This window comes from Mchenga conophoros, linkage group LG11 (genome assembly GCF_057382185.1).
Source record: "Mchenga conophoros isolate Kocher_MC1m ecotype Shallow Benthic linkage group LG11, M_conophoros_male_GT1.1, whole genome shotgun sequence".
Lineage (NCBI taxonomy): Eukaryota > Metazoa > Chordata > Actinopteri > Cichliformes > Cichlidae > Mchenga > Mchenga conophoros.
The window spans coordinates 22,226,907-22,241,587 of record NC_140536.1 but is presented as its reverse complement, the minus strand read 5'-3'; the positions used below and the strand labels follow the sequence as shown (position 1 = coordinate 22,241,587).

Here is a 14,681-nt window from a genome sequence, read left to right as displayed (position 1 = left end):
TGATGTCATTGTGATGTCAGTAAAATATCTGAGGAATGTTTTCACCACCTTGTTGAATCAGTGCCACAAAGAATTAAGGTAGTTCTGAAGTTCTTGTATTCCAAGGTGCAATTAACGAATGCTCAAGGTTGCTTCAGGATTCAGCATTGCATCTTCTAGTATGTGCTTTTTTACCCCACTACCAATGGGAATCTGTGGACCATTTACCAATCAGAATATTGTGGATTCCTCCAGTGCTGAAGCATCTTCATCAGGCAAGTGTGTGTGAATCTGAGCAAACACCTAGGCATAGATAAAACTGAATACATGTGAGAATAAGACTTGTAGTAGAAAGCACTTTAAGCACTCTACTGAGTAGAAAGGTGATATTTAAGTACCAGCTAATTTAATTCTGTCAATGGAAAACTCTTTCATGTATTGGAAAACCTTTAGACTGCTTCTGGTACTTTTTCTAAGTTTTGTTAATACTTTAGTGAGTGTGATAAGTCTTGTGACTGGGTGATTGGAGTAAGAAGGCATTAAAAAAATCATGAATATTAACATATTTATTAGGAAACGGAGCAGATCTTTACATATAATGTATAAAACATAATCACAGTAATACTTTGAAAATCCTACATGCTGCTCATCGTTGACAGACTTGCCATTAAATTGCCTGAGATCAAGTTAAGTGTAGTTCTATGGAAACAAACACTGATACATTCATCACTTTCTAAAAGTAGCTGTAGCCATTACCTGATAAAATACAGCACCACAAATTAAATGGCTGACGGTCACAAGTAAGATGTACCATTAAAAGCACAAGTTAACACTACTGTATTACAGGATGCCTTGATGAGCTTCAAAAGTTACTCTGAGCACACAGTCTCATGGGTGGGTCCTTGGATTTTAAAGCCTATCTAACCCAACACCTGACAATAAAATCACAACAGCACACCACTGAGGGGCCAAAGAGGTTTGTTACAATCAGAAGTCTGAAATGACCTTCCTTAGTTTCCAAGTGATATTTTGAAAACAAATACTTTCAGTTACCCTTATTGGTCAGTGTTGAAATTCCCGTAAACCAGTTAGAGTGTGAGTGATTACAGTGCGACACTTTGATGACATACTGGCGCTGCAGTTGTGGTAAATTCAAAAATCAAAGTGTGCAGAAAAATAAACTCTCAGCACGCCACCTTTTCCATCCTTTTAAAAAAATGTTTATCAAAACAATTTAGCAACCGTCAAACTTTGAAGACTAACAGCAGAGTATGAAGCAATCCGTGACACACATTCTTTTTGTCATGAGCATTGATAGTCTGAAACACCAAAGATCGATGTGTTGAGATGAGACAACACCGGATTATACACTACTAACCCCAGCCCCTTTACAATATTCTACTATATACCCATCTACAACGATTATAGAGGAAAAAAAATACAATAATAGTGGAACATTTTCTTCATATTGTATATCATTGGCAAGTTATTTGAAAGAGGAAAAAAATATAAAGAACATCATCACACTGGGTGCATGGACATATGAAAGAGTCAAAAAGCAACAATCATTTCACATCATCATCATGTAGTCATTGTTTTCATAATCAAAACTGTATTATAGTAAAAAACTGAAACTGTTGCACCAAGACATTCACTTTGGCTTCCTCGTCACACACCTCACATCATGCGAATGAGCATTTAATCCCTGCTTTTTCTTGAACACCCCATGACTCCTTCCAATCAATCTGAAGCATTCCCTGAGATTTCAGATTGGTAATTCCTGAGATGAGCCTAAAGAGCGGAGGTATCTTTTTTTCCCAACCAGCAACCAACTGAACTGTGTGTAGTTTGTGAAAATTCAAAATATATATAAAATAGGAAACATATATTCAAAAGTGATTAAACTGAATAGAACAAATATTAATGCATTTTACGATTAGTGCAGAGTAATATTGCATTGGTTTTGGCATTAACAACAATGGGCTTCTCCTCTGAAAAGGTTAATTGTGCACCAAAGAAAAAAACAAAACCCTCACAAGAAAATCATACAAAAAAAACCCCCTCACATTTAACATCGGTTCCTATATTGTGTACCTGTACAGTATGCACTGTATATTGTTTGTTTTTGGTTGCAATATTTCTGTAGCATTGCATCCATATTAAATTACATTACAATGAATTATCAAGCACATATGTACAAAGTATTATGAGTACCTTGATGTTAAAAATGTATTACCCCAATGTATTCTCAAGTCATATGTAGCTTTTAATGATATTTGCCAATTTTCTGCTGTCTACTAGAACATTCAGTGCTGCGAGGCTTCAATCGGAGCGGAAGGAGAAGCTGCAGCACTTTTGGATGAAAATAAATAAGTATGATAGTTTTAAAAAAGTTTTAGAATAATTTTACATATATATTAATTGGGTGTAAAAGACTCAGTCAGCTTCTCCTGTAAAACGGGAGTAAAATGCTGATTAGCTAGCTAGACCTACATGCTCCTCCGTGCAGGCTTGGTGTTCCTGAACTACTACCCTACTAAGGGTTATAGGGAGGTAATGTCTTAAATAACTACCTACTAGTGGATATAAACAAAAACACCAGGCTTCCCACTGTCTGATTCTGCCTCAGTTTTACTCAAGCAAGAGGAGAGCTAGCCAGACCCTTTACTAACTTAAGTCCAGATCAAATATCTTACCAGAAGTGACATAGATGTAACGGGGTTTGTGTCGCATTGGTTTAAATTCTTTCAAATCCAAATTGAGGTGATTATAAAACAGCGCTCTTATACACAGCAGCCACTGCAGTTAGAAGATACTTCACATGGAAAGTTGACAATGGTTCAAACTCCCATGAAAACAACTTAAAATGAAGAGAAACCTTTTTTTTTTTTTGCTTCCCCCTTTGGGTCAATATTTTGATTGCTATGTTTTATCCCAAGGTAGTGCAACACACGACAGCTGGTATGGTGTAGTATGTGTGCCCAAAGAAAACTTCCTGTCAGAAAATGGGCAGGGTTTGTAAAATAGTCCCCCAACCTCTTTCTTCCTGTTAATTACCGAAACCCTATACCAGTTTTTCAGAAAGACACACTAGGCTATGGTTGGCACACTAGACCGAGCTCTCAGCCTCAAGCATATATGGTAAACAGACTACAGAGATCTGTTAACTTCACTTCTCTAACGCTCTACCGAGTTTGCTTTCACTTTCATAAGCTGTTTTAATGTGTTACAGCCCTGACATAATCGCCAACCTCAACTCAAGATAACCCCACAAACTCCCCCCATTCTGAGACTATATGAAAGGCTGAGAGCCTGGCTTGGATGTGGTCTGATGTATGCTCACCAGAGACTGATTTCACAAAGTGTTTGGTAAACCTATCCATCGACGTGTGAAGTGACAAGTCAATCCGCTAGAGGTCAGTAAAGTCAGGGAACTGTTGAGTTACTCTTTAAGGAAGTATGGCGGTGTGGTGTAAATACTGTAGTGCAAAGAGGATTTGACTTAACCCCAGTTCAAATCACAATCTCTGAAGCTGTATTCTGAGAATAGTTGGTTTGTCATCGGCTTTTAGGATGATAGATTTACTAGCAGACCAAACATGGACCAGTGAGGTAAACCATGTACTTTTAGATAGCCAGCCAAATACTGGATGAACAAAAAATGAAATGAAAAAACAAAAAACAAATTTAAAAAAACAAACCTGACCAAAAGCTGGAAAGCACCTCTGGTCTAACATTCATTTGGCCCCAGGAAAACTGGATGGTCAATTGCAATATTGGCAGCTGCCAATTCATTGCTAACATACCCTTAACCCCCCCCCCCCCCCCCCCCCCAATGTTATTTCACAAACCCCTCCCCCATCCCCGTATGATATGCAAACTCTAACATTCATTACAGATGTACTAACTGTTACATCTACGCCCTGTCGGATAGTGAGGTGTAACAGTCGGGAAGGAAACAAAATGGTAAGGCAGCAAAAGTGTAGCTATACTAAACACACTGAGTATTACTCAAAGAAGAAGAGGTATAATGCCCACAGCAGAGGCACATTATTATATAACAGAAATCTACGTAAACTCCTGAAGATCATCCATTACATAGCATTGCTCACTACAATCTCCAATCCCCAATACCAGTGATTCATACATTAAGCAAGCGTCCTGAGTGCAATAGTACAGCAGTATTCCTGAGTGTTACACCAAATAAAAACCAAATAAAAAAAAAAGACTTCAGCAACATTCTTCATGAGTATTTTTAACCTGAGGTAGTTCCAAAAGCAGCTTCAACAGGTGGAAGGGGATTGAGTCTCCCTCCACTCCATCAAAGCAGTTTGATTGGCCTCTGTGCTTCCCCAGAGTCGGATCCTGTGTTTAATCAGAGGTCTCGGTAGGTGGTGCCTGCTGGCTGTGCTCCTCCTCGTCTCCTTTGGAGGAGAACAGTTTTCCCTGAGAACCCGGTGAAGACTGTTGTGCTTTGATTGGGCAGCTGGCAACCATGTGGTCAATGCTTTGGCAGAAGTGGCACTTCTTTGGCTGGGGAGGTAACTTACACTCTTTGGCATGGTGGTCTAAGCCTCCACAGTTGTAGCATCTGAAAGAATAGAAAGACGTCTATTGAACCTGCAGTGGTCTCAAGAAAACAAGCAGGAAACACAAGTATATCTCTGTATTTGGATATGATATAGCTTCCATATCCAGAAGAGATGAAGCAACCTATTATGTGGTATTATTGTATTATTGTATCACAATGTTGTGATACAATAATACTCTGCTTGTGATTAAACATCTGAAAACAACATTTTAAGGTCAGATAATGTTCCAGCTTGATATCAAACTCTATACCAACCAAAAAGTAGTAACTAATGTGACAACTAAGAGACATTTTTGCATGTTGAGGTTTTCAAGCTGCAGCAAGTTACAACGTAAAGCCCTCAACTTAAAGCTTTTAAGTTACCACTAGATGGCAACATGTCACCTAAAATGAATGAGTTTGCATTTGGTCATACTTTAAGTCTTTAGGGAAACAGTAGAAGGAAATGTTTTTAAAAGTTTTCTATTTGACCAAAAATACCATTAAATTTCAGTAGCGTCTGTTTTGATTAGGAGGGTTTTTAGAAGACATAAATTGGGTGGCAAACCTGGTATTTTTATGCGGACCTTGTTACCATGGATCTTTAAGTTTTGTGAACCGCTTCAGATGCTTTTGTATCAAAGGTAGGCCCATAAGGTGCCCACCGTCCACCGTTTGTAATCTATAGCATGGCCACGCGTACAGGGGCAGAAGACAGATGGGCTGTGGGCGTGGGGCGGTCAGTATGTGGCTCTGTGGACCCTCTGCTACCTTTGTAGCACCAGATAAGGTTGGATAAGGGCGGCTGCCAAAGGGTCAGTGTGGCTTTGTAGCTGTGGTCGTTGGGGGTGGTGTCAAGGTCTATACCATCACATCACAGAAGCTCCCTACATCAGCATCCATCAGAAGGCAAGTGGAAGGAAGGGGAAGTGGTCCCTTTGTCTAAAAAAGCTGCAGTAATGACCTCTGAACTCTGACCCCCAACCCCTCCCCAATCCCATCCCAGCCCCCCAGCTCTCTTGCTTTTACTCATACACCGTTGCCATGACAACAGTGACCCTTCACCCCCTTGGCAGGGCTCTTACATCTGTTATCAATTAAATGGACAGGAGGGCTTTTTCCCCTTGTTTCAGTCATATAAATATATAGATGTATATGTACACACACCCTCAAAAAGGTGCCGTGTTTTACCCCGGTGAAGCGAAAATTGATATAATTATCTCCATATAGGTAATAAATATGATCAATTATTCACATGCATACATCCATGAAACCCAATCCAGTGTTGCATAATGAAATACACTGAAGGGGAATGATATCTTTGGATCAGCACAGTCTAGAGAGGTATTGAACACAGCAGCCCTCCCAGGACTCTTTGAGGCAGTAATGATCTGTTTTCACACTCACTACTCTCTGGCTGTAATCACAACTGACAGAGGGGGTAAAGTTGATACACCTCTAACCCTGCATTAAATGAATATTCAAAGACTATCCCGAGTATCAAGGCCCCCTTAGTTCTTTTTTCTTCTGCTGGGAGGGGTATTGTTGCCTTTGCCTTTTGATCTTCATGAGAATTTTTTTCCCCTTCTGAACAGAAGCTGATGTTTTCTCCGTTTATAACATATTAATCATTAGTACTGACATATTAAATTTATCACTTTTTAAATTTCTTTTAGAAACGCCTTTAAAAAAAATCGACATATTTTATTTTGATAACATCAAACTAGCACCTTGATTTTTAAAACAGGAGTTTAAAGTTATTTTGAAGTCAACGCTTTTATCAAATGAGGTTGGTAGAGGAGGTTTTGGAGGAGATGGAGAGTGGGTCGGTTTGAATTCACCAGGGGCCAGCAGATTTAAACAGTTATTGATCCAGGTCACACGTCAAGCCTGCTGATGTGACCCTTACTAGGGCTAGATGTGGGGGTTGGGGTCAAGGGAGAGGAAGCAAAATAGGGAGAAACTACAACATCATTGTGTATCTACTTCAAACTCAACAAAAAAAGTGCAGGATTTTTTTTTAAATTAATTTATTTATTTTTTGCTGTTGTTAAAGAAGTAAAAAGTAAAACTGAAATATTTTATTCCTGTGTTACTGTGTAAAGTTTATGAGTGTTGAAGTTTTACTGCTAATTTTAATTAGCTTTAGAGCTATTTTTATTGGGTTAGTGATGTTTTTTCTGCTGTTATTAGTACAGTTTGCATATAGTGTACCATAGAAGTATTTCACAAATTTTATTTTTTAATCTGACACCAAGATGCTTCAAATAATTGAACATGGAACTGAAAGAAATTAAAGATATTTCTCTTGTCGTGTCCCAGTTCATCCATGCGTACCTGTCCCCCTTTGAACGCCGCTTTTGGACCTTCTTGCCTTTGGGTCTCCGCTCACTGCCCACGCAGTGGATGCCACCTGGTCCGGTCACTCTCTGTGACTCCAGACCTTTGGATGACTTTTTGAAGGTAAACTCGACCGCCTCGCCCTCCTTCAGGCTGCGGAAGCCTTCCATGTGCAACTTACTCTGAAAAGGGAACATAGGGAGATTTTCCATCATGAGCGTAACTGTTTCATGAATGAGTTTTCTGGCCATTCAAGTGTATAAAGCATTTGCAACATGGGAGAGTGCTGATTGATAAACGATGTGTTTCTCCATCACATGTAGATATCTTGTATGATATATAGAGTGATAATTGGATGTTTTACAACTCCTAATATCACACCAAATCACCTCCACGTTGAGCCTGTGGAGACTTTGACCCTTGAGATCAACCCCCACTCATTCCTCACGGTGTGATATCATCAGAGGCCAACTGCGCTTATCAGGCATTTAGTATTTTAAGGTGATTGCCAGGCCTCACCTGATGATGAGCAAACAAGCACCAAAGCTTGCTGTTCCCACTCTACTCAGCAGTATGCACACACCGATTTGCAATTCAAAGCACTGTTTCTCTAACGCTGCATTGTCTATTTGGTGTTGTCTGAGTAGTAAACCTGGTGGGGATAACCTTCAACCCATCCCCCCCTTTAAAAGAAATTCCAAACTGCTGCCCCCACCCTGATCCCTCTTCCCACCCACATCACAAAGCTCTTCTAACACACTGACCACCACCACTAACCCTAAACTGCAGGATGCAGGGGTTGGTGTTCGAGTTGGGGGTGGGGTGAAGCTTCTCTGTGAGGTTGGGGGTCAGGGTGACATTCCATGAATAGTTGCTTGGCAGAAAGAGGTGGAAGATAAAAGTTTCGGGAATGCAAAAATGATTGATAGCTCTCTTTCATATCGGTACTTGGATATAATGATGATTTTGATCTTACGAGTTCTTGGCTTAATCAGTCATTTTATCCACTGTATTTTAACTGATACTGCCTTCACCTGAAGTGACCTTTGAATAGGATCATCTTCTAGATACTAGTGTCCTTATAGAAACATTTTGGACTCCCAAAGAAAGGAAAGAGATGAAGGAAAGGGGAAGGTGTGGTGCAGTTTTGAGGATAAATCCCATAGACTGGCTAACACAACATGGGAAACCCCTCTCTAAAATTCCCGTAGTGCGACTATATGATTAAATAGTCACTCATACCGCAGACTGCTGGCAAAGGAAAACCGATCCATTAATTATGGGGTTGTTTTGATAGGCATTAATCCCATTTTCTTTTATTTATTTTTTTTTGGAGTGAGTTATCATCCATCTATTACGTGCGACCATCGGTCTGCATTCTTTCTTTGCCCAAACCACAGGGAATCATATTCCACGACAGGTTATAATTTAAAAGGAGACAAGTAGTTAATCTCCAAAACGCAGATTTATATTAAACAACAATTAGGACACACCAGTGGTTAAAACTGAGGTTTAAATCGTTACAAACACAGGCGGGGGTCCAAGTGAGCCAACTAGCAACACCCCCATCAGTGAGAAACAAAACAAACAAAAGTGATGTGTTCTAATCCTCCAACACTGAGTCACAGCTGAGCATCTGCTGCAACGTCCTGAGCAGCGAGGAAACATGATTGGTGAGCCATGACAATTGAGTGGCATTGCGTGGACGTCCATAGAGCCCCAGTCCCATCAGGCCTCTCTGTGCTGCTTACTGTTAACCATTTCCTCTTCAACGTGTGACCTTCCTTACCCCAGTAACGGACCCTCAACACACCAGGTTAGTCTCACATGCAGGTACAGAATCAGGATGGGGCCATTTAAAAGTGAAGGACCTGTAAACAGAAGATGACTGGAAGCCAACTGAGTCAGAGAAAGACATCAGAGCAGTGAGGGACTATAAAGGGACTACCGCTGAGACAAACAGGGGCTCGGTCACGGCCACAGGGTGCTTCATTCGAATGCATGGCCCCATTGTTCACCTGCACAAAGGCCAGAGGACCCTGGGAGTTAATTTTCCTTGACACACGGCCACTAATTTTAGGACTGAGGCCTTTTCTTTTGCAATAACCCCTGTACATTAATCACTGATGTGTCCAGGTTTTCTAAAAGACAGTAAGAGAAATAACTGGCTAAAATGACACCAGTGATATTATAGTAATGGTCAAATGGAAGCTCAAACTAAAAGACAAACATGTGGCCATTTGTAAAAAGCATTCAGTTCAATAACTCTGAACAGTGATTTTAATGTTTTTAAGTAGCATATGACCGTTTGTATGAATCTATACTGATGGCACCTGCGCTGGTTCTAATTTCATTTGAGTCCCTGCGCCTGCTGGAGCACTAATCTACATTTCTGCCAACTGAACTGATGTTTTTGGTTTGCAATATGAGTAATCAAGTACCAGCTTCCTGTGTATAGTCAAAAAACATATCAGAGCTGTTCCACAGAACAATTAAATGTTTCTATATGCATCATCATCAGTAGGCAACAGGAAGACAGAAACGAGCAAGACCTGCTTGAGAGGACATGCAAACTTATTATAATGAAATGTGGATGGCAGACCTGTGTTATAGCTGTGTATATTATGTAGGTGCATTTATTTATTATGCATTATTTAATCTTAGCATAAGTCTAAATGATGCAAAAAGCAGATCAAAACTAAGTGTTACAATGTAGGAACACATCTTCCCATGATGCTTTGAGAACAATTTTGAGAAATTTACCAGGGTGTTCGTTAAATTGGTGTGTTACACTGACTTACAGATCTAGTGTACCTCTGCCACACACACAGAGGGGGTTGAGCAGACGGCAAAGAGCCTTTAATCACTTTATGGTGAGAACTTTGAGGTGAATGGGCAGCTAGTGAGAATGCCTCTCATTCACATGCGAAACCTTTATCTTATCAGATAGAAATGGAGAAGCTCACTGAGATGAAAAAGGAGGAGAAGGGACCTCCCCACACCCACACACAAACAAAAACTCAAACACTTAACTTTAAGGTGAATAAAAGTGTTGGAATGAGCCTTCAAGCTCTACTTTAAAACTAAAAGTAGGAACAGCAGCACCAGGTGGGGGGGAAAAGTGTGTGAGGTGACTGTGTTGTATTTAGCCACCTCAAGTTTGACTGTTTAAAATGTGTTTAATCTGAAAAGCAGTGATCAGGATCAGTAACCCTTTTTAGATACCACCCCAATAGGTTGCTCAAATGATGTGTTAAAGAATTCTGTTCGCAGGTGGAAAATAAATGGTTAAAAAAATCTAAACAAACACCCACACACAAAAACAATGCACACTGATTGTTCACGTCTCCAGATGGAGATCAATTAAACGTTTCCTCCTCCTTAATGGCTCAGTTTTCATGCAGCTCAGGAGGCTTATGGATGTAAGCCTGTTAAAAGTGCGCTGGCTTCAATGAACAACAAAAACCGCACATTCATCTCTCCATCACATTGTGTCAGCGTCCTGAAAACCACGAGGGAGGCCCGCTGCTCCCCTCTGGCTGCAACACGTGTTCCCCTAAAGGAGAAACACCCACCGCGCAGCAAAAGCATCAATTTAACAGTTAGACGTTTCCGGCGTTGTAGCAATTTTTTATCTTTAAATGTCTTTCAGTGCCCTCCCTGTTGAAGGACTGGATTTCTGATTAACCTCGCTTTCTTTAAGTTTTTGTTTGTTGTAATGTTTTAACTTGTGCCCACAATCCTTTGCTGCTGGGACTAGGTCTAAAAGCACAGAAACTGAAGACTGGAAGAAGATAAGATTGATCTCTGATCTCCTGGTGTGGAGAGATTTTACTTGCTTAGATGGAAAACATATTTCTACCTTTACATTTTAGATATCTTTATTGGGATGCAAAGGAGCTGGTCCACACACCGCCACCACCAGTGCTGCGTTTCACATAATAAACAAACACCACGTCGGAGCAAAAGCAGATCATACCTGATGGACGAACACATCCACCGGCTCGTCCAGCGGCTCTCCCTCCCGGCTGGTCATGGACAGGAACCCGAAACCCATGCGGACGTTGAACCATTTACACACACCGACCCCGTGGAAAGACTCTGAATTCTCCTCGGGACTCGGTCCTTCATCCTCCTCGGTTTTACACACTCCTACGATGAAACAATTTAGCAATTACTACAGAAAAGCTTTAAACCTGCGAAGGGGACGATGCTTAAAAACGCAAAAGGTTTTTTTTGAAATTGAAAGGTTTTAAAAAACGGAAATACAAAATTTCCTTTAGGCTAGGCTACCCAATCAATAATCAATACGAATCAATACAATGAACAAGATTAGGCTGTATTTCTCGCAAAATTTGAAATAAATTATAGCCAACTTTTTAAGGGGAATAAACATGCGACTTTTTTCAGCGAATGCACAACGAACTGGTGCATTAGCGCAAAAAGGAAACAAAAATATTCTCCCTTCCCGTAAGATGCACAAAATTTTAAAGACAATGCAAAGCACTGATAGACACACGGACTGCACATTTTAACGTTCAAGTGTGTGAACAATGCGTTAAAACGTTCGGCTGCAATCGAGCACACAGTCCACAGGTACAACGACTCAATTAACTTGCAAAAACTAGTAAATGTAACTCAAAATGTAGCTCAAGTTACCCAACCTCGGAGCTGCTTCTTAGAAACGGAACCCATGTCTTCAGTTCTGCCTTGAGTCAAAATCAGCACCCAAGCTACAGTATCCAGTGTACAAGCCCTCAAACTGGGTAATCCTCGCAGATTGCCACTTTCATGCAAAATGCTGTGAAACGCAGAAGCTGCGCAGCGAGAGGGAAAGCGTGAGAGGGAGGTAAACAAAAGGGGGCTGGCAACCTATCCCCCTTAAACAATGAGGGGTGGGGGGTCACCGGGAGAAATTTCTTTTTCTGTGAAGACCCCGACCCCCCCCCCCCCCCCCTTTCGCTAAACAAAAAAAAAAACATCTTAGACAATACATCGAATTCCTGCCCCACCAGAAAGCGCTCTAACCGTTCCCAGAGATAACTCCCTAAAACCTGCCAGCATACCTTCTGCCATGTTCGGGAGCTATGGTTTAATCTCAGTGTCCACTGCTGCCGTTTCTCCCCTTTCTTTGGACGCCTTTTAGCGCTCCTGCAGTGGCCAGCTCTGTTGGTCAATACAAATGACCATTTCCCACCCAACAAAACCCCCAAACACTCGGTCACGTCCACGTGATTCACAATTACAGTCCCCAGGGATACACCGCATATTGCGTGATGGACGAGCCCAAACATGGGAAGTGGCCAATCACTATAATACGCATAATATTCTTATACCACCTTTGTTGTTGTGATTGACCACTACTTCTGTAACCAGTGTAACATCCTTATATTGCAACCTAAGCATCTGTTCTAGTAGTGAGTTTACACTTACTGTAAATTTATCTGTAATGTATTTTATAGGCAGGGTGAGGCATTTATCTGCCTAAAATGCAACTTTTATTTAAATAAAACCGGATACTAGAACAAACATTTTCGTGTAAGACTTGAAGCTTTTAAGCATTTCATTTAAATATAAATAGTGAGGTGAAGCTGCATGTAATAGATGAAAAGGCCAGAAGTAAATGGTGTATAACACTCTACTTGAAGCAATTAGTTTGAGATGTTCTTTTAAAAAATAATAATAATGGATTTGAATATCTACATTTTATATCTATGTCATATTACTTCTCACGTGTGTTGGTTTCCTTATAATCAGAGATTCCTTTAACTGCTCTCCTAGGAGGGTTTAATGGTAATCCAGATGAAATTGTGAGTGGGGGACGGTTTTTTTCCACATGCAGCAGAGGAGGAAGAGCTCAAAGGAGTCAAACAAGCAAGATGAAGGCGTGAAGAAGAAAACGGGAGAGAGAGAGAACAACAACAACTCGGATTTAACAAAAGCATGCAAAGCAGTTTATGCAAAAAAGAAAGAAAAAAAGAAGGCGACCTCACGAAAATAAAACGAAATCATGGCTCAATAGTGATCGATCACATCACGTTAAGTGTGTTGTTGAATTGCGTCCTTGTGAAATGAGTGATGCTTTAAAGACAGGAGGGGGGATAAGCAAATTTATCTCAGCCTAAATTAAAAAAACAAAATAAAAAAAAAAGATTGAAAAGGTGCTATTAACGTATTACTGGTGATGTTTATGTGTTGTTACATTTATAAAGGTTTTGGAAATGACAGATAAGATTGCAGAAAAGGGAAAAAATACGCAAAGTTCGTTTACATGTATTATACTGTTGTCTATAAAACACGGACACATGGATGTATTTGAAATTGTAATTCGTTTGCTTTATGCTACACCAACAAATATAAAAGATAGGGTTTTGCATTTGCTAATTTATTTGTGTGTTTGCTAAATAAAAACGATTTATTACTGTCACTGATTTGGCCTAAATTGGTAATACTAAATAATATTGAATATACCCGTTTTCTGTTGTATTTTACTTACTTATTTGTTGAAATGGAAATATGTGATTGATGACTGAGAGGAGGCTGTGGCTCCCAGTTTATCACAATTACCACAACGACCTCTTGTGGACCCACAAAACGCGTGTTTGTGGCCCCAGGATAATATATTTTAATTTAATATGGAAGCTGCACTTCATGCTCAAAGAAAGAAAGAGAAGAAAATTATTAATCAGTGGTTACGTTTATTTTCTTTATTTTCTTTTTTTCTTTTTTTTAAATCAACAGTATTTTAGTATTTATTTTAGTTTTTACTTTTAGTTTGGTAATTTCGTTTGAAAAATGTGTTTTTAGTGGTATAAGTCGAAGGCACGAGTTGTATGTTTTTGCATAATTTACTAACTAGTTCACTAACTGACTACATTTATCTTTACAGAGGTTTGGCTAATGATCACAGAGGCCGTGAATATTTTTATTGCCACTTCATGTTGGAGTTCTTGTGCAAAGAAAACAATCTAATAAAGTGTCAGGACGTCAGAACTTCCAATAGTGGGGTGAGAGAGCCGTAAGTGCTACCTAATAGCATGACCGAAAGACCGAAAGACACTGCTTTTGGACAATATAGCTGAATGCCAAAAGCCTAACAGAGCGCAAAGATACCTTGTTCTGACGACAGGAGGCGCTTTATTATATTTGCGACAAGGTTTATTTATCCCCCCCCCCCCCCCCCCCCAAAAAAAGAAGCTCTACACAACAACAACAACAGCTAATACTGTTATACTACTTACATTATTAATTTAAAAAATGGAAAACAAGCCACATTTATGTAATGAGTTCCCTATCCGTCTTTTACAAGCACATCAAAACATACTTTTTTGCTATTTCTCGTCTGCCAAAAACGGATTTCCGGTATTTGCCAGAAGATGACTGCGGGAATTCAAACTGTTATTAACAACGTGTTAGTCTATAATTTGTCCAAAAAAAAAGAAAGTCCAACATATCTCTCGTGAATGATAGCAAGTCTTTTTGAGGTAGGAAGAACATTCCTATCACAAGGTAAAAGCCATGAATCTTTTTGACTGTTTTATCCTTTATTTATCCTGTAAAAAGAAAATAAAGAAAGAGTGAAAGACTAATCTCACTGGAATTACAGATGTCTTTTTCTTGAGAGATCAGTCCTTCATAAATCCTATTTACGACAGTCTATTTGTCAATATAAATAAAGGTATTCGATATAACAACAACAACAAACAAACATAAGAAATCACTTTTTAGCACAACACAAAGTGTTCTATAAAATGACCGCTAGATGTCAGTATAAGTCTCAGTACAAAGTGCC

At 39.8% G+C, this 14,681-nt stretch overlaps 1 protein-coding gene across 1 annotated transcript; it reads right to left on the bottom strand.

Moving 5' to 3' along the window:
• Positions 1 to 4,350: 4,350 nt before the first annotated feature.
• lin28aa (lin-28 homolog Aa) lies at positions 4,351 to 11,584 on the bottom strand. The gene is made up of 4 exons (XM_085290346.1): positions 11,554 to 11,584; positions 10,869 to 11,041; positions 6,887 to 7,071; positions 4,351 to 4,570 (listed from the first exon to the last, which is right to left on the bottom strand). The coding sequence occupies exons 1-4, from the start codon at positions 11,582 to 11,584 to the stop codon at positions 4,351 to 4,353; spliced, it is 609 nt and encodes a 202-aa protein (XP_085146472.1).
• Between the last annotated feature and the right edge of the window lie 3,097 nt (positions 11,585 to 14,681).

Bases quoted from the DNA above. Each gene is read 5' to 3' on its own strand.
- lin28aa (XM_085290346.1), bottom strand. From the start codon at position 11,584: ATGGGTTCCGTTTCTAAGAAGCAGCTCCGAG. The intron at 7,072-10,868 runs GTATGATCTGCT...TTCCCTTTTCAG, and splicing joins TGGATGTGTTCGTCCATCAG to AGTAAGTTGCACATGGAAGG. The intron at 4,571-6,886 runs GTACGCATGGAT...CTATTCTTTCAG, and splicing joins CGGCGTTCAAAGGGGGACAG to ATGCTACAACTGTGGAGGCT.